At 51.6% G+C, this 21,442-nt stretch overlaps 1 protein-coding gene across 1 annotated transcript in view; it reads right to left on the bottom strand.

Annotated features, from left to right (window-relative positions):
• Positions 1-21,442, bottom strand: part of LOC147709124 (uncharacterized) — a 3,078,084-nt gene that overhangs the window by 458,051 nt on the left and 2,598,591 nt on the right. The window contains exon 33 of the mRNA XM_086927727.1: positions 17,061-17,123. Within this exon, the coding sequence (XP_086783853.1) occupies positions 17,061-17,123 (63 nt within the window). The remainder of the gene's footprint in view (positions 1-17,060; positions 17,124-21,442) is intronic.

The raw sequence follows: 21,442 nt of genomic DNA, 5'->3' as shown, positions 1-21,442 counted from the left end.
TTAACTTACTTTACTCATTTATAGAGCGCAAGCAAATCATTCCCAGGGGGATCTCTCGGCACTTTGAGACAAAGGTACCCCTAGGTCATACTCATCTAAAACAGCCTGGTCGTAAGTAGTTTCTTAAAACTAGTTAGCTCCACACAGGCCCTAATATTCTGTGGCAGACTATTCTAGCAGCCAGATGGGAAAAGGTTCTTTCCCCCATCTTAACCCTGGGGGATTACAGTTGCTTGATCTTAGCTGTCGAACCCGTTGGTACAAATAAGTTTATCTTTGTGATAGGCGGGACCTTTTCCCTGTAGTGCTCTAATAACTATACAGAGCATCTTAAAGATAGCTCGCTTCCTAACCGGGAGCCAGTGAAGCTGGCTCAAAAGTGGGGCAGAGGTCCGGGACTGTTTGTTTAGGGCAAGGCGGGCTGCCGTGTTCTGCACCACCTGTAGTCTGGATAGTAGATCTTCCTGTATTCCCATGAGCAATGAATTGCTCGTGGGAATTTAACAATATTTATATTTCTACATACGTTAATTCTGCTTATAGCCTGTTATCTGTGCTTAGCACTGCTACCGGTGTAATATGCCTTCCTATATACAGCAATGTCTTGAAAAGATTTTAATCAGCAACCCTTTTTAAATTCAATAGTCAAATAATTTGTAGCATTGCAACATAGAGGTCCAGATGTCCTAGACCACGAGTCAGCGCAAAGTGACACATAGTATTTACTTTCCAGCTCAAAAAGTATTTTTGCACTGGAAAGGTGCCCTTTTTCAGCCCAAAAAGCACTTTGTGCTGCTGAGCATTGCTTTGAATCAAAGAGAATTTACAAGGCACAATCTACTAAGACAGTCAGATTGGGTTTTGCATCAGACATTGACGCCTATGTGAAACAGGTGCTAACAAGGAGAATGGAAAGGGGCGACCACTCGGTCCCCCCGAACGTATGGTGGAGTACCCCGATCCCCCCGGGAAGCCATCTTGGGCGGGAGGCGAGTCTCGGCTGGTATGCCCGAAGCGGCGTAGCCGGGGCGCGCTTTTTCCCGCCCTAGAGGGGGTTGTCCTAGACACTGAAGCCGCCAGCCACGCCCCCGGAGGCGGGCGGAGGCGGGTTTACGCCCGCCCGAAGAAGGATAAAAGGAGCAACAAGCCAAGGAAGCATCCTCTTGTTCCTGTGCTCTGAAGCTGCACCTCCCCGCTGCACGTGAGCTCGAGACGGAACGAAGAGCCAATTTTGAGCGTTGTAATTTTGTTCTTGTTCTTTCAGATATCTTCGTGGGAGAATGCCGGGCAAGAAGGTCGGAAAGCGGGTCGGTTCCGATCAGATGCTCCGCATGCTCGTAAAGGACATGGCCGAGATGAAGAAGCAGATGGCGGCAATGAACGGGGAAGGAGGCCCGAAGCGAGTCGTCGGACCAGCATTGCCGGGAGTAGTCCCGAGCGGGAGAGGCAAGAGGTCCAAGAGAGGGGCATCTGGGGGAGAGGCCCCGGTTCCCGATACACCGATCGAGGAGCCAATCCCGGTTCCGAAGGAGGGGCGACCGATCCCCGTGGTAGTCACCCCTGTGAACGGGGAGGATATGCCTCCCGAGTTGGCTGCACAACTGGCAGCGTGGTTGGGAAAAGATAGTGAGGGCACCACGGCGGACGACGCCAGGGCAGTAATGAGGCAATTGCGAGAATCTAGAGAAGCTGTTCCCCCACAGGTTCCGATGGGTGAAACCGCAGCGAGCACGAGTTCGGCAGCAACTACAGCTCCTAATTCAGGTAAGCGGCTACTGCCGATTGCGGGGGAGGGGTCTGTACCCTCACGTAGGGAGAAAGTGGCCCAGCATGTTCCAATTGAAGTGAAGGAAAAGATTTGGGCTGATAAGTACGTAAACATGTTTTCTTTGCTTACCGACCACTACGAGATCGAGCATGTGAAGGGCCAAAAAGAGTTTCTGCATCCGAGTGTTTGGCGCGCCAAAATGGTCGATGAGAACATAGGTAACTGGGGCAGAGCGTTTGGCATATTCACTTCAATTATGGGGGAACGAAGGCCTGAGTTGTTGCCCGAGTTGCCCATATATCAGACACGTATCATGGAGTATTCTCAATCACACGAGGGCAATCATTGGTTCTGCTATGACAATATTTTTAGGAAGGCCAAGGAGCACGACCCAGCTTTGACCTGGGATTGTTACGACTCCATTTCTTGGCAAAAAATGGAGAATTCAGGCATGTTAAAGGCACCATTGTCGGGGGGTAATGGGGGTGAGTTTTCCCGCCATTCGTCTGGGACGCCCTTTCGGACGGGTGCAGGTAACGAGCATCACTCGAAGTCGAGTGGCAACGCAGGTAAAAAGGGGATTTGTTGGAATTTTAACAGGGGAAAATGTACAAGGCCCCAGGGGTCATGCAAGTTTAGACACGACTGTGGGGGGTGTGGACAGTCCTCGCATCCTGAGACCATGTGCAGAGCCAAAACGGGTGATAACGGTGGTAGGGGAAGCGCCAAACAGGTCTGAAATAGTCCGAGGGGCGCCTTTACCTACCCCGGTTGATACCATGGCAATGATTCCTTGGCTCAATGAATACCCGGATCATGTCTCCGCTGGGGTGTTGCGAGACGGGTTTTCGTATGGTTTCCGCATTCCAGTGGGGAATTTTCAGGGTAAGTCACATTGTAAGAACCAACTGTCGGTCCTGCAGAATGCGGCGGTGGTACAGGTAAAGATTGGGAAAGAGGTGACTCGAGGGCGGGTTTCCGGACCATTCGATATACCACCAGTTGCTAACTTTGTTTGTTCCCCCTTAGGAGTGGTCCCCAAGAAGGACCCGGTGAGTTTAGACTAATACATAATTTGTCAGCCCCACGAGGTCTTTCTGTGAATGATGCGATAGACCCGGAAGTGTGTTCGGTGCGGTACGCATCTTTCGATGAGGCCGTCGCCATGTTGAATCGCCTGGGGCCCGGAGCGCTGATGGCAAAATCAGACATCGAGTCAGCGTTCGGTTGCTCCCGGTACACCCGGACGATCAGCGTCTCCTTGGTTTTATGTTTCAGGGTCGCTATTACATGGATAAATGTATGCCAATGGGATGCTCCATATCTTGTGCTTATTTTGAAAAATTCAGTTGTTTTCTGCAATGGGTATTCACGAGAAAGACGGGTTTTCAGCATGTTATGCATTATCTCGATGATTTTCTGTTCCTGGGGGCAGCCGGGGATCCAGAATGTGGACAGGCTTTAAAAGAATTTTGTGGCTTGATGAGTCATTTTGGTGTGCCATTGGCACCAGGTAAGACTGTGGGGCCATCAACTTCGCTCGAGTTTCTTGGAATAGAGCTCGATTCAGAAGAAGGTTGCTTTCGGCTACCCAAGGAAAAGGTGGTGAAATTCAGGGCCTCCCTTGAAACATGCATTCGGGAGACTAAGGTGAACTTGCATCAATTGCAGCAAACTGTGGGTCAATTGAATTTTGCCCTTAGAGTAATGCCAATGGCCCGCCCCTTTTCCCGCTCGATTGCACAAGCCATGGTCGGTCTTAAAGAGGGACACCACCGCACGAGGCTCTCGGCAGAGATTCGCCAGGACATGCGCATTTGGTTGGCATTCCTGGCGGATTTCAATGGTCGAATTGTTTGGAACAAGCCGGAGGTGTCCTCCGAGGAGCTGGGGCTGTGGACAGATTCGGCGGGGAGTATAGGTTTTGGCGCCATATTCGGAAAACAATGGTCGGCTCAAAATGGCCGTCATGGTGGCACGAGTGCGGGCTGACGAGTAACATTGCTTTTCTCGAACTTTTCCCTATTTTGGTGGCCCTGAAAACATGGCCTGAAGGGTTCCGGGATCACTCTGTGGTGTTCTGGTCCGATAACATGACCGTGGTTGAGTGTATCAATAGTCAGGCAGCACGATGCAAATGGATTCTGAGATTGCTCAAAGAAATTGTGTTATTGTGTATGCAATTGAATGTGCTCTTTAGGGCAAGACATGTGCCGGGGGTACTGAACCAAGCGGCTGATGCGCTTTCTCGTTTCCGTATGCAGGCCTTCTGGGGTTTTCTGCCTACAGCGGACCCGGTGGCGGCACCCTTTCCCGAAGCTCTCTGGTCTCTCGGTGTCCCGAACTACAAAACCTTGTGGGAGAGAGTTTAGCACCCAGGACAAGGAAGGCATATGAAGGGGCGTTCCGTTCCTATTGGTCCTTTTTGGGTGCTGCTAGGGGGGAGCTTTGGGGACAGGAAGAGTTTGTCGTAAAATTTTTGCTGTCTTTACATCAAGCAGGCAAATCAGTAGCTACGGCCCAGAGGCATCGGGCCGCCATTTCTTTTATGGCAAGGGCTCATGGGATCCAGGACCCGACAGCGTCTTTAGTTGTGCAGAAAGTGCTACGTGGGTGGCAACGCCTTGAGGGTCGCAGAGTAGATGAGAGGCACCCGATAGGTCTGGATAGGTTGGCCCTGTTATTATCCGTACTCCCTGCGACATGTTCATCCCAGTATGAAACAGTGTTATTCCGGGCCGCTTTTACGTTAGCATTCCATGGGGCGATGCGGGTAAGCGAACTGGTGGCGAAGAACAAGCGGGATACGGTGGGAGGACTGTGCCGAGAGCACATTCAGGTTAAGGGGGAGATGATGATTGTCTCGTTTGTCAGGTCCAAGGCCGATCAGGGTGCTATTGGGGATTGTGTAGTCATACATCGGATCCCCGGATCCCCCATGTGCCCTGTTGTTTGCGTGGAGGAATATTTAGCGCAGAGGGCGGCATCATGGGGAGGGACCTTGTTGAGACACGCTGATGCCACCCCACTGACGAGGTTTCAGTTCCGGCGGGTGCTTACAATGGCAATTTCGGCCGCGGGCTTGGACCCCGGCGAGTTTGGGACCCATTCCTTTCGGATAGGGGCTGCTACTGAGGCTACAGCCAGGGGTCTGAGTGTGGAGAAAGTGAAACGTTTGGGGCGTTGGTCCTCGAATTGTTACAAAAGGTATGTGCGGTTACACATGTTGTGAAGCTGTTATCAAGTACTCACGCTTCTTGTTTTTGTTTGGTTTTCAGTTTCGCAAGCTTACGAGGCGGGGCGGACTGTGCAGTCGACCCGACACCTGGGAACCAGCGGTCAAACATCACCGTCTGCGGAAAAAGTGGTGTGGGTCGTGGGCCACTCATACGTGAGGCGTGCCGCGGACGTATTCAATGCAGGTGGCATGATTCACATGGCTGGGGAATACGGGTACAGGGTGACCTTCTACGGAAGGGGCGGGCTCTGTATTGACCAGTTTCAATCCTTTTTCGAGGGTTTGTTAGGGCGGACAAGGTCACCTCCATCTATAATCATAGTCCATCTTGGGGGCAACGATTTGGTGACCACTGGTAGACGACTTCTTCTCGAGGCGATACTTTCCACAGTAAGTTGGATGGCGAGAAGGGTTCCAGGGTGCACAATTGCATGGTCCCATATGATTCCACGTAAGGTGTGGCGGGGGGCGAATTCGGTGTCTGCTATAAATCATTCGGTGAAGAAAGTAAATAACAAATTGGGTAGATTGTTTCGTTCAAATGCATTGCATTCTATTCCTCATGGTTGTATCAAGGGGGACAGTATGTATTTGGAGGATGGGGTCCATTTGTCCCGGGTGGGGAATGCGTTACTCATAGGAGACCTCATAGCTTGGTTAAAAAGTTTACAGCATGACCTTTAGGCAGGAGTTTTGTGGGGGGTCCGGATAGCCGGTCAACTATCCGGCCTGTGGCGGTAAGGTCATGATCGGTGAGCAGTAATTGGAAGATCCCTATGGGGGGGGCGTCACCCATTACGGATTGGAGCGCCCAGGGGGAGGTGGCCATTGGCCCCTCAACGGGGAGGCGGTCCCTTCTAAGGATGGGCCGCCGAAAGGAAAGGGAAGGCGGTCAAGGCCCCTCCCTGGGTAGGAGGGGCTACGGGCCCCTCCTGGGAATTTCCCGGGGCCAGGACATCTGCGACGGCAGATGTGGTAAGTTGTGTGGGGTGGGGAGGGGGGTTTACGCTACCTTCTAGACATCTCACACGAGTCCTCGGACGACCATCAAATGGCGTTGAGTTCATTGGGGCCCCCGTCAAGTCAAGGGAAATTGGTATGTGCACATGAGGTACAACCCTCTGTGCTGTCGCCCCTCGCAAGTCAGGGGGTAATTCTGGTTTAGGGATCTGACACCGGTTACGACCTTGCCGTTGGCCCTTAACGTTAGGATGTACAATTTCAAAAATGTATTTGTAGGATGTTAGTTTCGGCTAGGAGAACCTTTGTATTAGAAATATGTTAAGGTTAGCCAAAACATCGTAATGTGGAAATGAAATTGTACATAATATGAAACTGTTATTTTAATGTTTTGCTTTTGTTTCATATTTTAATAAATACGGCCGGGAGGGTCACTCCCTCCCGCCTTCCAAAAGTTCAGAATTGTTTCCGGTTTCCCATCCTTGGGGATTGTGTTGAGAGGGGGTGGCGGGTATCTCAGCCATAATGTTTTCATTTCTCAAAATACCCAAGCTTTGCATCTGTGCTGAACTGCACAGTCCACATTGTACATGGGGTCCTTCTCTGCTTGCCTAGGCTTGACCTCTGCCAGGCGGTACCTCATGCAAGAGAGTGCCAGGGGATGACAACAGCAGCAGTCAGTCTTAATAGTTGTTGCTGTGCTACGTTACAGGAACAAATTATTTCTGTCCCTCTGGAAGAATAAAAGCCTGCTTGGAGCAGGCTTAACATGTCACAGCTGTCCACAAAAGGCTGCATTTGTGCCACAGTGCAGGAGGAAAGTGGGAACACGCTGTAGTATGCAGTCATTCTAATGCCAGCATTGAGTTCCAGAATGCTGCCTGTGATCTGCCCGTCCCCCCCCCCCCCCCACTGTGTCCTGATGCAGTGTGCTAACGACGGGGCACGGCCAAAAGCAAGCAGTGCTGCTTGTTGATTATCTCAACGTGACGGTTGCACCGCCAGAGGGGGATACAGTGAAATGTCCCCGCCCCAGTCCAGAGCAGCGCCCCGCCGGGCAGAAGGCGGCATGGTCCAGAGTGTTCCTGGTGGGGCATTGCAGGCACCACAGTGTCTCCGGCCCCCAGCTTCTTGTGGGGAGCTGGCCCTCCCTAACTACTAACCCCCAGCTGAAATCGAGTATCGGGAGCTCCAGCTCCCACATCGGCCCCTCGCTGAACGGGACTGACCCGAAGATGTCATGCTGAACGGGGCTGACCCGGAACTCTGCCCCCTCCCCGCCCATCTCCTCATTCCTGGAGGACATCACGGCTCATGACTCCTGGCACTGGTATCTGACCCCCGAGCAGAGGAGGCAGCGGACAAGAAAAACATCCAGGATTGCCTGGCGAGCGTGAAATCCGCCATCTGTCAACTCCTGCAGCCTCACTGTTAAACCGGTCTGCGCGCGCACACACACACACACACACATCTACTCATGACACCCTTGCCTCAAAGTAAAAAAAAAAAACAGATCCACATGCACAAACACCAGTAAAGGGGCCAATAACCATAGGCGTGCTCAACATGGGGGAAAAAAGGGACATAAAACACGCTTACCCAATAGCAAGTAGGACATTTTGAAAGACAAACTCAAAAACAAATTGGAAAACGGAGGCAGAGACTCCAGGCCCGATTCACAGAACTAACTTAAGACAAAATCCTAAAGAACAAGTTACTTACCTTCGGTAACGATATATCTGTACGAAACATTAGTTAGTATTAGATTCCTTACCTTAGACTATCCCCAGGCGTCAGTCTGGATCCGGAAACTTTTGCGTAGCAGTACCCCTGCGCGTCGGTAGGCGTCGTCTGCAGGCGTCCCCTGCGGCTCCGCGTCCGTCGTCGGCGTCGTGCGCCGTGATGACGTCGCTGGAGTATATAGACGCCGCCTCCGCGCGCTGACGTCAGTTCTTTGTACACAGCTTTTCCGCGCCAGAACACGCAGAGCCATGTGAGAACCAACACTGGTGCCATTTGAAACTAGGGCCCTGAAAGGGATGTCCTTAACCCTAGGTATCAGTTCGCAGAACGGGGAGGATGGGTGGGTTCGGTAAGAAATCTAATACTAACTAATGTTTCTTACAGATATATCGTTACCGAAGGTAAGTAACTTGTTCATCTGAAAGAAACACGTTAGTATTAGATTCCTTACCTTAGAATAGATACCCCAGCAATACCAACCCAGGTGGTGGGTCTGCGAACCAATACATTCCTACACCAGAAAGTCCTGGAGGACAGAACGGCCAAAGAAGCCATCCCTCCGGACTTGACTGTCCAGGCAGTAGTGCCTCGCAAAGGTGTGCAGCGAGGCCCACGTAGCCGCCTGGCAAATGTCCTGCAAGTGGACTCCCCGGCCCAGGGCAGTAGTAGCCGCCGTGGCCCGAGTGGAATGGGCCCTCAGCCCAACAGGAGGCTCCTTCCGAGCCAAAGAGTAGCACGCTTTGATGCACAGAACGACCCACCGAGAGATGGTCCGTTTATGTACCGCCCGTCCCTTCTTCGCACCCACGTAGCCAACAAACAGTTGGTCATCCACCCGGAACTGGCGTGTGCGATCCATATAAAATGAAAGCGCACGTTTTGGGTCCAGACGATGGAGCCGCTCTTCATCCTTTGAAGGATGCGGAGGCGGGAAGAAGGAGGGGAGGGTGATGGACTGCCCAATGTAAAAAGCAGAAACTACTTTGGGCAGGAAAGAAGGTCTAGTCCTTAGAACCACCTTGTCAGGATGAATGGACAGGAAAGGAGGTTTGACAGAAAGAGCCTGGAGCTCACTCACTCTCCTGGCAGAGGTGATGGCAACCAGGAAAGCCGTCTTTAAAGTCAGGAGACGGAGAGGACAAGAATGAAGGGGCTCAAAGGGAGCACACATCAAAAAGGTTAGAACCAGGTTCAAGTCCCACTGAGGCATCACAAACGGAACAGGTGGATACATGTGTGTGATGGCCTTCAAGAATTCCGTTACAATTGGGGACTTGAACAAAGAAGGCTGACCAGGAAGCCTTAGAAAGGCTGAAAGGGCCGAAAGGTAGCCCTTGATAGTGCCCAGAGCAGAGCCCTGCTGGGCAAGAGAGAGAAGAAAAAGAAGAACCTCGGAAAGAGGGGCAGAAAGAGGATCCACAGCCTTTGCTGTGCACCATGCCACAAATCTGTTCCACCGACAGGCGTATACCGACTTTGTGGAGGGACGCCTGGCTGCCAGAATTACATCACAGACTTCAGGAGGCAAGTCAAATGGCCTCAACTGCCGCCGCTCAATCTCCAAGCATGGAGGTGGAGACTGGACAGGTTCGGGTGGAGGACCGTCCCCTGCTGCTGCGACAGAAGGTCCTCCTGAAGGGGCAGGCGGATCGGGGGACCGACTGACATGCTGAGTAGCTCGGGATACCAGTACCTTCGAGCCCAGTCCGGAGCCACAAGGATAACTTGGGCCCGGTCGCGCCTGATCTTCTTCAGCACTCTGGGCAGAAGTGGTGTCGGCGGAAAGGCGTATAACAGACCGCAACTCCACTCGCTCCGAAAGGCGTCGCCGTGCGAGTGCCGTCTTGGAAACTCCAACGTGCAGAACTGATGACATTGCGCGTTCTCTTCTGTGGCGAATAGATCTAACCAAGGCTCTCCCCATTGCAGAAAGAGGCCTTGCGCCACGTCCGAGTTCAGACGCCATTCGTGATCCATCGAGCACCGACGGCTGAGTTCGTCCGCCCTGGCGTTCAGAGAACCTGCCAGGTGTTGAACCGTCAAAGTCACGCCCTGACGTTCCAGCCACTGCCAGAGGCGCAGAGCCTCCTGGCAAAGGGTCCACGACCCCACCCCGCCCTGTTTGTTGCAGTACCACATGGCGGTGGTGTTGTCCGTGAACACCTGCACTACACTCCCGTTGACAAAGGGGAGGAATGCCTTCAGTGCTAGACGAATCGCCCGTAGCTCCAACAGGTTGATATGGAGCCGGGACTCCGCCGGAGACTAGATGCCTCTGATCTCCGCCTCTCCCAAGTGGCCTCTCCAGCCCTGGAGGGACGCGTCCGTCACGACAACGTGCTCCGGTTGGGGAAGGGAGAGGGATCTGCCTCTGACCCAATCGCGTTCCGTAAGCCACCACTGCAGTTGTCTCGCAGTGCCCTCCGAGATCAAGACGTGGTCGGACAAGTTGCCCTGATGCTGGGCCCACTGAAACTTCAGGTCCCACTGCAGAGCCCGCATCCGCCACCGGGCGTGATGCACCAGAAGGATGCAGGAAGCCATCAGCCCCAGCAGCCGCAGCGTCAACCTGACCGAAACCCGGGATAGCGGCTGAAAGATGGGAATCAAAGCCTGTATATCCCAGACCCGCCGTTCCGGAGAATAAACCCGAAACTGCGCCGAGTCCAGAACCGCTCCGATGAAAAGGAGCTTTTGAGAGGGACACAGGTGTGATTTCGGCACATTGATGGAGAACCCCAGCTCGTGCAAGAGGTCTGCCGTCATCTGAAGGTGGTGGACGACTGTCTGGGGCGAGCCCGCCTTCAACAACCAGTCGTCTAGGTAGGGGAAGACCGAAACCCCTAACCTGCGCAGATGGGCTGCGACCACCGCCATCACCTTTGTGAACACCCGTGGGGCGCTGGTAAGGCCGAAGGCGAGCACGATAAACTGAAAGTGCTCCTGGCCTACCGTGAACCGCAGGTAACGCCGGTGGGCCGGCAGGACGGGGATGTGAAAATACGCATCCTGCAAGTCCAACGCTACCATCCAGTCTTGTGGGTCTAGAGCAGCCAAGACCTGAGCCAATGTCAACATATTGAACTTCTCCTTCCGGAGGAAGCTGTTGACGTTCCGTAGATCCAAGATAGGACGTAGGCCCCCTTTGTCCTTCTTGGGCACCAGAAAGTAGTGGGAATAGCAACCACGCCCTACTTCTGGCCCAGGAACGCGCTCGATGGCCCCCTTGGCCAAGAGGGCCGTGACTTCCTCCTGCAGAAGTGTCAAGTGGTCCCCCGACACACGGTGGTTCTGCGGTGGCATGGCTGGAGGATTGGTCTCAAAGGGGAGGGAGTAGCCCCTTCGGACGAGTTGCAGCACCCACCTGTCCGATGTGATTGCGCGCCAGCGGGCGTGGTGATGGCGAACCCTGCCACCCACTGGCGTCGCATGGGCCTGAAAGCATGGACTAGGAGGATTTGGAGGCTGATGCTGCGGGGGGAGGTGTGGCCTGACCTCGCCGTTGACTCCGACCGCCTCCACGGCGGTTTCCACGGCCGCCACCGCGTTGATAAGATTGTTGCGGCGCGTGGCTGGCAGCACGTGTGGGGACGCCCCTTCCTTGGCCACGAAAGGAGCGAAACTAACCCGTTTGCTGGCGCTGGGTCGAGAGACCCAAGGACTTGGCCGTGACCCTGGAGTCCTTGAAGCGCTCCAGCGCGTGGTCCGCCTTGTCACCAAACAGGCGACAGCCATCAAACGGCATGTACATCAAGGCATTCTGGACATCTGCCGAAAAGTTGGCGGATCTCAGCCAGGCGTGGCGACGAATCGCCACCGTCGTGGACATCGCTCTGCCCAGCGAGTCGGTCGTATCAAGACCACACCGTATGGAATATTTTGCTGCGTCTCGGCCCTCAGCCACAGCCTTGCCGAGCTTCACCCGCACCTCCATGGGGCATTCTGGCAGCAGTTCCGCGACCGTATCCCACACAGAGTGGGTGTAGCGGCCCAAGAGGCAAGCGGTGTTGCAAGACCGCAGTCCCAAACTCAGGGACGAGAAGACCTTCTTGCCATACTGGTCGTACCTCTTAGATTCCCGGTTGGGCGGGGCCGACGGGAATGCGGTCTGGGAAGTCGAGGCCTGGATCACCAGACTCTCAGGGGTGGGATGGGTGGACAGGAACTTGGGGTCGTCCGGACACGGACGGTGGCGTCTGGCCACGTTCCTATCAACAGGCGAACCTGAAGAGGGCCTGGACCACGTGCCCAAAAGAACGCCGACAAGGCTTCGTTAAACGGCAGCAGTGGCTCCTGTGGGCATGACTGCGGTTTGAAGACCTCAGTGAGGATGTTAGGCCTCACGGCCGCGACAGGGAGCTCAAGGTGTAAGGCCTTGGCAGCCCTCATCAACACCACTGAATAAGCAGCCCCCTCCTCCGATGCCATGGTAGGAGGCGAGACAAAGCCAGGGTTAGGAGAGTCGTCCAGACCACTGGCATCACCCAAGTCACCTGACCAGTCCACGTCGTACTGACACTCACGGGACAGAGGGTCCTCAGACCCCTCCCAACCCTCTCCATACTCTACATCATCTCCATATTCGGAGTCAACAATGTAGACCGGCTCCTCGGGGTTCACAGGCCCCATCGGCGTTGAGCCCGGCGTCGAGCGACGTCGGTCCGACTCCGCGTCCGGATTCGGGGAGGGTATGGGGACGACGCCGCCCGGAGCTGGCACAGGAGAACCGGCGCCGCGCGGGGACGGCGTCGGGGGTAACCCCGATGGAATCGGCGCCGGAGAGGCCGGTAGACCAGCCGGCGTCGACCCCGAAGGCCCCTGCGGCGCCGGGGTCGGAGCCGTCGGCGGCACCGGGGCCGGAGCACCCCATGGCGTCGAGGCAGGGACACCCGAACCGCTAGGGCCCCCGGACGGTAGCACTGGGCCCGAAGGCGCCGTAGGCCCCGTCGGAGAAGTGAGCGCCCTCATGGCCATGAGGAACGCATCATTCTCCTCAGGCGTCGCACCTTGCCCAGGGACCGGAGGGTATGGAGCAGGCCGCGCCGGCGACTCTCGCGGAGCCGCGGGGGTGGGGTCACCCGAACCCCCGGCCGCGTCGCGCGAGCGTCGGGTGGAGTCGGGGGTACGATGACGACGCCCCGACTTCTTGTGTTTCTTACCTGAGGAGCCCGACGAATGGTGACGACTTCCGGAGCGCTCGGCACGGCTCCGCGACCACTCCCTCGAATGCTCCCTGGACCTCCGGCCGGACCGGGACCGCTCTCGACGCGGGGCCGACACCCGGAGCTCGAGTAGCTTGCGGGACCGCTCCCGTCTAGCCTTATTAGTCAGAGCCCGGCAATCGACGCAGGCGTCCACGTCGTGGTCGGGGCCCAGGCACCGGAGGCAGAGTCGGTGATGGTCCGTGACCGACATCGTGCGGTCACAACCGTCACAATTCTTGAAACCGGGCATCCTACCAGGCACCAAAAAGATATAAGAAGTTAACAAAACGTGGTCAAAAGACCGGAGTACTGCTCTTCGGATCTGCGCTTACTGGCTCGAAAAAAAGAAGAACTGACGTCAGCGCGCGGAGGCAGCGTCTATATACTCCAGCGACGTCATCACGGCGCACGACGCCGACGACGGACGCGGAGCCGCAGGGGACGCCTGCAGACGACACCTACCGACGCGCAGGGGTACTGCTACGCAAAAGTTTCCAGATCCAGACTGACGCCTGGGGATATTCTAAGGTAAGGAATCTAATACTAACGTGTTTCTTTCAGATCTTACTACCATTTTGGTATTCACAGAAGGCACTTACTCAATTCAGTATTCACAGAAGTTAGGAGTCCTACCTTTAGGACTCCTTAATGCTTCTGTGAATACCGAAAGTCCTAAAGTTAGGATTTTTCTCAGTTTAGGAGTAGTAAAATTAGGACTCCTAACTTTAGGACTCCTAAACTGAGAAAAATCCTTACTTTAAGACTTTCGGTATTCACAGAAGGCATTTAGGAGTCCTAAAGTTAGGACTCCTAACTTCTGTGAATACCGAAATTAGTAAGTGCATTCTGTAAATACCAAAATAAGTAAGTGCCTTCTGTGAATACCAAAATGGTAGAAGTTTAGGATTTTGTCTTAAGTTAGTTCTGTGAATCGGGCCCAGTCTCACTAAAGCACATACTGCATGTCTCAACAAGACAGCGCATCCGCTGCCTAGGCGAGACCTAAAAATGCGGGGGTTGGAGTTGTTGCACCTCTGCAGCAAAGATGCTCGGCACAGTTGTGCCATCTGGACCAGACTCTGCAGAACTGAAGAGTCAAGGCAGCCTACTTTCCATCAAAAAACAACTCCAGATTCTCCAGCAGCTCCTCGCCTCTCTCCGAACGGTCCTATTCACTAACTGATTAGTTGGCCCATACAGCTTTTGTTGCTATGTACATACATGTTAAACAACCATTAGGCACATGTGTGTGTGTGAAAATAATTGAACCTCACTCTGCTTTAAAAAAAAAAATGTAAATAAACAATGGTTCCTGCCTCCAAAATAACACAGTCTTTGTTATTTTTCGTAGAGTGTCTTGACAAGTACTTGCTAGGCTTTGTAAATCCAAGAGAAACGCAAAACTACAAGCCCCAGTATGCTTAATATTGCTGGCTGAATGCTAGATCTTTTTGCAGAGATTGACCGGAGCAGCTAGGTCCAAACTTGGGTGCCATAGTGAACATAAGAACAAAGGATTAAACCCAGATGTCTTGACTGGGGGTGAGTCTTTGAAAAGTTTCAGCACTCCGGCCATCATCTTCTTGTGTTTGCTATGTTCGCCCTAAGTGGCCAAGGGTGTTGCCCAGACGTGGGTCCCTTGTTCACTGTGCCACTAGATTTAAGCTAGCCTGGCTAATAAGGGGAGACGCCCCAAAACCGGTCCCAGAATGCTTGTTTCCGATCCAGGGAGGACCTGGCCTGGTAGTTCGGGTTGGACTGTTCCCATGAGGAACAGGATCAAGACCGATTTGCATTTGGCTGGGTCCAAACAGGGGTGGCATGGTGAGCAAAAGAAGGATAGATGCAGGCCTGGACTGGCCAGAGCGGGCACCGGGCAATCCCCCAGTGCGCCACAAGGGTGGGGCCAGTTTTGAGCCCCTGGGGGCCGATTTTGTTACAGGGCCGTTTTTGAAACATAGCTGCAAAATCGGCCCTGCAACAAAATCGGCCGAAAACCGGCCCTAGCAAAGCGCTCGGCGGCACCTCCAACCCCCCCCCCCCCCCCCCCCCCCCCCCCCCCCGAGTGGGGAGGGAGAGGCCGACCGAGCACTTTGCCAGAGTCGGTTTTGGTTCCCAGTCCGGCCCTGGATGGATGAAACCCAGATCTTTCACTGGGGGTAAGTGGTTGAAAAGTTTTAGTGCTCGGCATAATCTTGCAGTGTTTGCGGTACCTGTCTGAAAGACATGCTGCTGTAGCGACCCCACTGCTGACTATACTCCGGGGCTGTTGTGGTGCTTGCAGTCCGCAGCGGCTACTAGCAGAGATGAGTTGCTAAACCGGCCTCCTGCCAGCGGTACACAGAGGCCTCTCAGCAGGAAAAGTGTTGAGAAATTAGGGGAAATGGGCTTTTGCAAGATAAAGACAGGGGGTTTGGGGCCGGTGGATGGAGTAGAGTGTAGAAAGAGATAAAGTACTGCGAGCCTCCTCTGAAGTGAGAACACTAGAAGCATCCCAGGGTCAAGGCTGCTGTCTCTCAGCCTAGTATAAAAATAAATATTCTTCCTTCCACAGTCATCACATGATGTAATTTGTGAAAGCATTGGGAACAAAGTATGTTTATAACATATCTGCGCTCTGGAAGGGTGGGGGCGGGAGCAAATCCATGCACTCACTGGTGTATGGGGCAGAGGTGGGAGGCAGCCTTCGTGTGCTTGGTCTGGACGCATGCCTCACCCGACACCACCTCGAGATCAAAGGATGAGGCTTTTCTTCCATTGGAGAGAGACGAGGGATTTATTCAGGAAATTATAAGCAGGTTTGTTTTGGTAGGGCTTTCAAAATGCTGCTCTGCACATGTGCAGTATTTGTTTTCGAAAAAATAAAAAAATACAAGTCTCCAGGGCTCAGTGTCAAAGGAGGATGACATCAGGTGGCTTTGGCGTGTGGGGTCGTCGTTAATGTCAGCAGAGGACAACAATTTTTGGAAGGTGAGAAAGATTTGTAGAGCGGTGAGCCCATCAGATTACATTTATCATGTTGGGTGGGTGGACATAATTTCGAGGCTTGTGACACCTTTAAAAGAGGATTAATGAAGAGTCAGTAATCGATCTGTGCCCCTGAGAGGCAGGAGACAGGACTGCTGCAGCTTTCAGCCACCCAAGTCCTGATTTTGCCGGCAGTTTTGTAAAGAGCGCTGCCTTTTGACAAAAGTGCTGATTTCGTCATTATTTTGCAAATCGCGATATCCTGGAGGGTCTGATTCGATGATCGTACTTTATCCCTATACATGATTGGGTGATCGAATTTCTTAATTAAAGTAGTAGCATTGAGGAAATCCCTTGTCTTGTCTTGCTCCCGCTGCTACATGGCACTGTTTCTGCTTGACTTTACTCCTGGAATAATATGCTTGTATTTTTGGGTGTCAGAGACCTCTCTCACCACTGTGCTGAGGCTAGCCGTCAGAAGTGGTTTTGATGTGACTGTCCATTTTTAGGATGTCATTAAGAGTGATTCCTGGTAATTTTGCAGTAGTAATGGTTTCTAACATGATGCCTAATCTTTGCCTATATTTGTCATTCGAGAGTTCAGTTATTGAAGAGTTAGAGCTGTTAATAAGAAAAAAAATTCTTGGGGCTAAGTGTTCGTTTTGCATTAGAGATCCAGGTGTGTATTTCCTTGAGACATAATTAGAGAAGGTAGGTTGAGCCGAAGGTACAGATTAAAGAGATTGAGGCCAAGTATGTAGGAAGCGGAAAGTTATGTCAACAGATCGATAAAGGTTGTTCTTGATTTTGATCATTTGACCATTATCTAAATGCCTTAGAGCCCATCGTAACAGGCTATACTGGCTTTTAAAGACTTGCAGCTGTCTTTGAAAACCCTCTCCCTGGCATTACCAAGCAGAGCATGTTTAACGGGCATCAGCCTTGGTACATTATACTAAAATAAGACACATGCAGTGTCGACATTTTTTAAAGATGAGTACTGATTTGTTACATGCAATTGTCACATATCTGGTAAACAAAAAAACAAGATGGTATAGATTAAAACACAAACAGATAATGTATTTGAAATGTCAAATACACTGAAATTATTTAGCTAAGACAGTTACTATTGCTCTAAACAAACACATTATCAAAAATGCTTTATTTTCTTTTTGCTTACTTGGCTTTTCAGTCATTGGAACTGAGGAACTAGCCTGGAGACCTGATTTTGTAGATGCTACTGCTCAAGATCAAATATGAAATGAAACAGAAAAAAAAATTAAAACGTATTTTTTTAATAAACATTTTGTAGAAGGTGGAGCATCGTAATTTTAGGCTCCACCTTCTATATATCAGTTATATGCATTTATGTGTAATCCATATATTCAAGGCTTGTTTAACTTTATTAAACTGCTTGTCTTATTTTAATAAGAATTGTAATAAATCAACACTTTAGTCTGTTGAGAAATCATACGTAACTATACTAAGTAGAATTATAATCAATGTCACCGTATTTACTGAAGTACTCACGTGTTAAAAATAATTGTTTGATTGCTAAAGATTATTAGAGCATTAGAATGTTGAGAGCTCCACTGAGGACAATTGAGTAGCTCCGGGATTATAATGGCTGAAATAAGCCCAGAACTCCACCATTCCAACGAATGTCTTTAAGTTTCTCCCTTTTTAATTTAGAAACTTCTACCCTTAGTGAGTGGGATGTTCTAATAGCCTTCTGTCTCGGGTTATACCATTGTTAAAGGCCCACACCTGTGGCTCATGTCTATGAATCGGGTTCAGGGCCTTTAACAACTGGTATTGGTCTCTGCAGTTGGCTATAAGGCTAAAATAATACAGTAATGGGCTTCCATTTTGATTTTCGAGTTAACTTATCCTTACATTAGGCCTTAGCTCAGCATTTCACACTTTAAAAGTTGCCAGTATGCTATTTTACTTTCCGCTGCATGTGTGTTATCTGGTTCCTTGTTAGCTAGAGAAAGGTTTATTGATATGTATTAGACTGATAGTGAGGCTTGGCAGGAGAAAGCCGGCAGCAGATGTGAAAAGATGACGGTGAAAGGAGCCTCCTGTACCTAATGCACTGGAAGATACAACTCTCAAGAACAAACAGATGTGTACCTAATCATGTGAGAATGTGAAATTGGGGACTTTACCAGTTCACGGCAAAGGCTACCATGCTCTCGCCGGACACGCCATTCAGGGACCCGAAGACACGACATTCAGCTCTGCGGTCTAGTCGGCCTCTGGAGGCTTGAGTGTCAGCAGAACCCTTACGGTATGGTACAAAGGTAGACCCGATGACTAAGACTTTGTAGGCCATCTTCTGTATGACCTGCCTCACATTCGTGTGGCAGAAATCAGGTTTTAGAATTGTTATTTCCGAATGACTGTATCACTTTGGTCCTGACAAATGCCCCTGAACCCCATGTAGGGGCACCCCTGGGCAGAAACATATCGACATCGCATAGGTAGTATTTTTTCCAAACTCCCTTTCACGTCTCACTTTTTTAACCCTGTTCACTGATTGCACCCGAATTAAACTAATATTCAGCCCACCTGGTGATAGTTTTACTCACACCCTTTTTAGGTCGACCTTTGATCAACCTGTTGTATCTTCTTCTTGTTTTATATGACATTCAGAAATTCTAGCTTGTTATTGGTGCAGTTCTGTAAATAACCCTCCTTTGTGTGCTTAGCTCTCTTTCCGGTGATTTCACTCAGAGAACACTTTTTGGTTGACAATTACACTGTACAGCGTGTGATGAACCATCCTTCTGTTTGGGCATTGACTTCAGAGGTTCCTGCTGGTCATTCAGGTTCCAATGCAATTCTTTTCTTTTTGCCTTCAGATCGACAAACCCAGATTGCTTCAACATGCATGAGTTTTTAGTGAAAATGATTGGTATGTGTAATGATGGGCGCGCACGCACTGGGCACTAGGACCCTGCCAGAGGGAGACCGAGGGTGGGCGGATAGGGAGGAGCCAGGGACTGGGGACAGCAGTTAGCCGATGTCCGAGGAAGAAGAAGGACGTGCAATAAATATGCTACCCCATATACCCTGTGCCCGTGTCTCTGTGCCAGTTAGGACACTACATCTAGCGACGAAGGTACAAAGGACCCGTGGCGTGAGGAGGACGGCTAACTCAGTGCACGTCCCTGGAAGCTCAGCTTTTGGGAAGCATCCAGCATTGTGGGACCGGTGACCGCGTGGCGGCCGAGTCAAGGCGCGAGCATCCTTGCGCGCTGGGAGCCCACCCCAGCCATCCGGAGGTGTGTTCACCTGCCCGGAGCTCGCCCCGCTGCACCACATGTGGGTCTGGGGGCTAGAGCGCGAAGTCTGCCTGCTCGCCGGGAGCCCACCCCGGCGGTGAAATAAGCAAGAAAGGCTGCCTCACCTGGTGTTCCTGCAATGACACCCGCCTGAGAAGAGAGTGCGGGCTGAAACCGATGATCGGTGAGTGAGAGGGAGCTGCAGGGAAGGCATTAGTGTCTCCAGTAGAAGGCCAAATCTCGTTGTACACGAGATTCTCGCGACGGCCATCTTGAAGTCAGGCGGCTCGTCCAATCCCGTCAGGGATCTTCAGCGGCCATCTTGGGGTCAGGAAGAGAGCCTGAAAACCAACAAGCATTGGTGTGTACAAAGAAGAAAAAGTAAACAAGCACTGACGAGTGCAACAGGAAAAGTAAACAAGCACTGGCGAGTGCAACGAAGAAGTAAACAAGCACTGGTGAGTGCAAGTAGCAAGTAAACAAGCACTGGCGAGTGCAAGAAAAGGTAAACAAGCACTGGTGAGTGCAACAGAAAAAGTAAACAAGCATTGGTGGGCGCAAGAAGCACGTCTCAGTAAGTGTCGGAAGAACGGGATTGCGTGATGCCTGATTTCAGCCCCATGAGTGTGTTGGGAGTATCGTTCCTGCGCCCTCCGGAGCCCCTCACTCTTGAATCTGGTGGGGTTATGGGCTTGCGGTGGAAAGAATGGCTAGAAGATTTCACGGTCCTAATGAAAGGGTCTCATGTAACCGAAGTTGAACAGCAATTAATGCCCTCAAGAATCTTGTAGGCAAAGAAGTTGGACAGATCATAAAAGAATTACCTGCTGAGTCCGCTGCTTCATACACCAATGTCTGTGAAGCACTCAACCGCAAGTTCTTGCACAAGAGGAATGTCGATTATGAGCGCTATACATTCAACCTGGCATCACAAGAGAAAGGTGAGCAAGTGAGTGTGTTCATCACACGTCTGAGACGCTTAGCAAGATATTGTGAATTTGAAAAATTTTCCACAGAGGATGCCCTCCGATTGAGAATCATAGAAGGCTGTCTGTCGGAACCATTGAGACGCAAATTACTCAAGAAAAGCTACCCACTAGAGGAGATTGAGGAAATGACAAGAATCGAGGATCAAGCCAATGAGCATGCAAAGAAGGTGGAGGCTGGGAGAAGCGAGAAACGTGAACAGGCGTTCAGGATGCAGTCTCGACAAGTGCACGGACGGTCCCCACCACAAGCACGCTCCTCCAGATCAAAAAAAAAGTACCACCCTTCAAGTCATCGGCGCAGAAGCACGAGTCGCACCAAGAAAAGATCAGAACGACAACTGAAGTGCAACAGATGCGGCTATGATTTCCCACATGTAGACACATGCCCAGCACTAGGTCAACAATGCCGGAAGTGTGGGCAAGACAACCATTTCAAAAGTATGTGTGGGACTTCTCACAAAGATGATCAACGAGAACGTACCCAGCTACATCATCCCTCAAGCAGCTGTCACCATATCAGGGCAGTGCAGGATAGGCAAGACTCCTCCACTGGGTCCTCACAATCCAGCTGACACTCCTGCCGAACATATCGATCGACGATCGTCATCAAGAGAGTCAAGATCCCTATCACCCATATCTCAGGACCGTGACGAATAGATATGTTTTGTAGCGGATCCTGATCGTCTAAAGGAATACCCGTAGCGGAATATCAAAGAATGAGGACACCTTCCAAATTGATCAATGCCCACGTGCGAGTATATACGTGGATGTCAAAGAAACCACTCCCCTGTCTTGGAAAGTTCGCGACCGATCTAACATATCAAGATCGCACAATCCAAGCCTATATCCACGTCATTGATGGGCCTGAGGGGGACTGCTTACTGAGCCTGCCCACCGCAGAATGACTAAAGCTGGTGGACATACTATACAAAGTGGATGAGAAACCAGACATTACTCAGAAGTTCCCTAAGCTTTTCCAAGGTCTCGGGAAGATGAGAAACTGCCAAATTTGGCTCCACATCAACGAACAAGTCACACCAGTGGCACAACACTACCGGAAGATCCCCTTTCATCTACAAGAAGCCGTGGAGAAAGAGCTCCAAGACTTACTTGAGGCTGACATCATAGAGAGAACTGATGGACCAACACCCTGGGTCTCCCCGGTTGTAGTGGTTCTAAAGAAAGGAGAGACAGACCAAGTACGTCTATGTGTGGACATGAGAGCACCCAACACAGCGATAGAGAGGGAGAGGCACCCAGGCCCCTACATCAGTGACATGATC

Source organism: Lissotriton vulgaris, chromosome 6 (genome assembly GCF_964263255.1).
Source record: "Lissotriton vulgaris chromosome 6, aLisVul1.2, whole genome shotgun sequence".
NCBI lineage: Eukaryota > Metazoa > Chordata > Amphibia > Caudata > Salamandridae > Lissotriton > Lissotriton vulgaris.
Note: the sequence above shows the minus strand (reverse complement) of the source record. Positions and strands in the feature narration are given on the sequence as shown.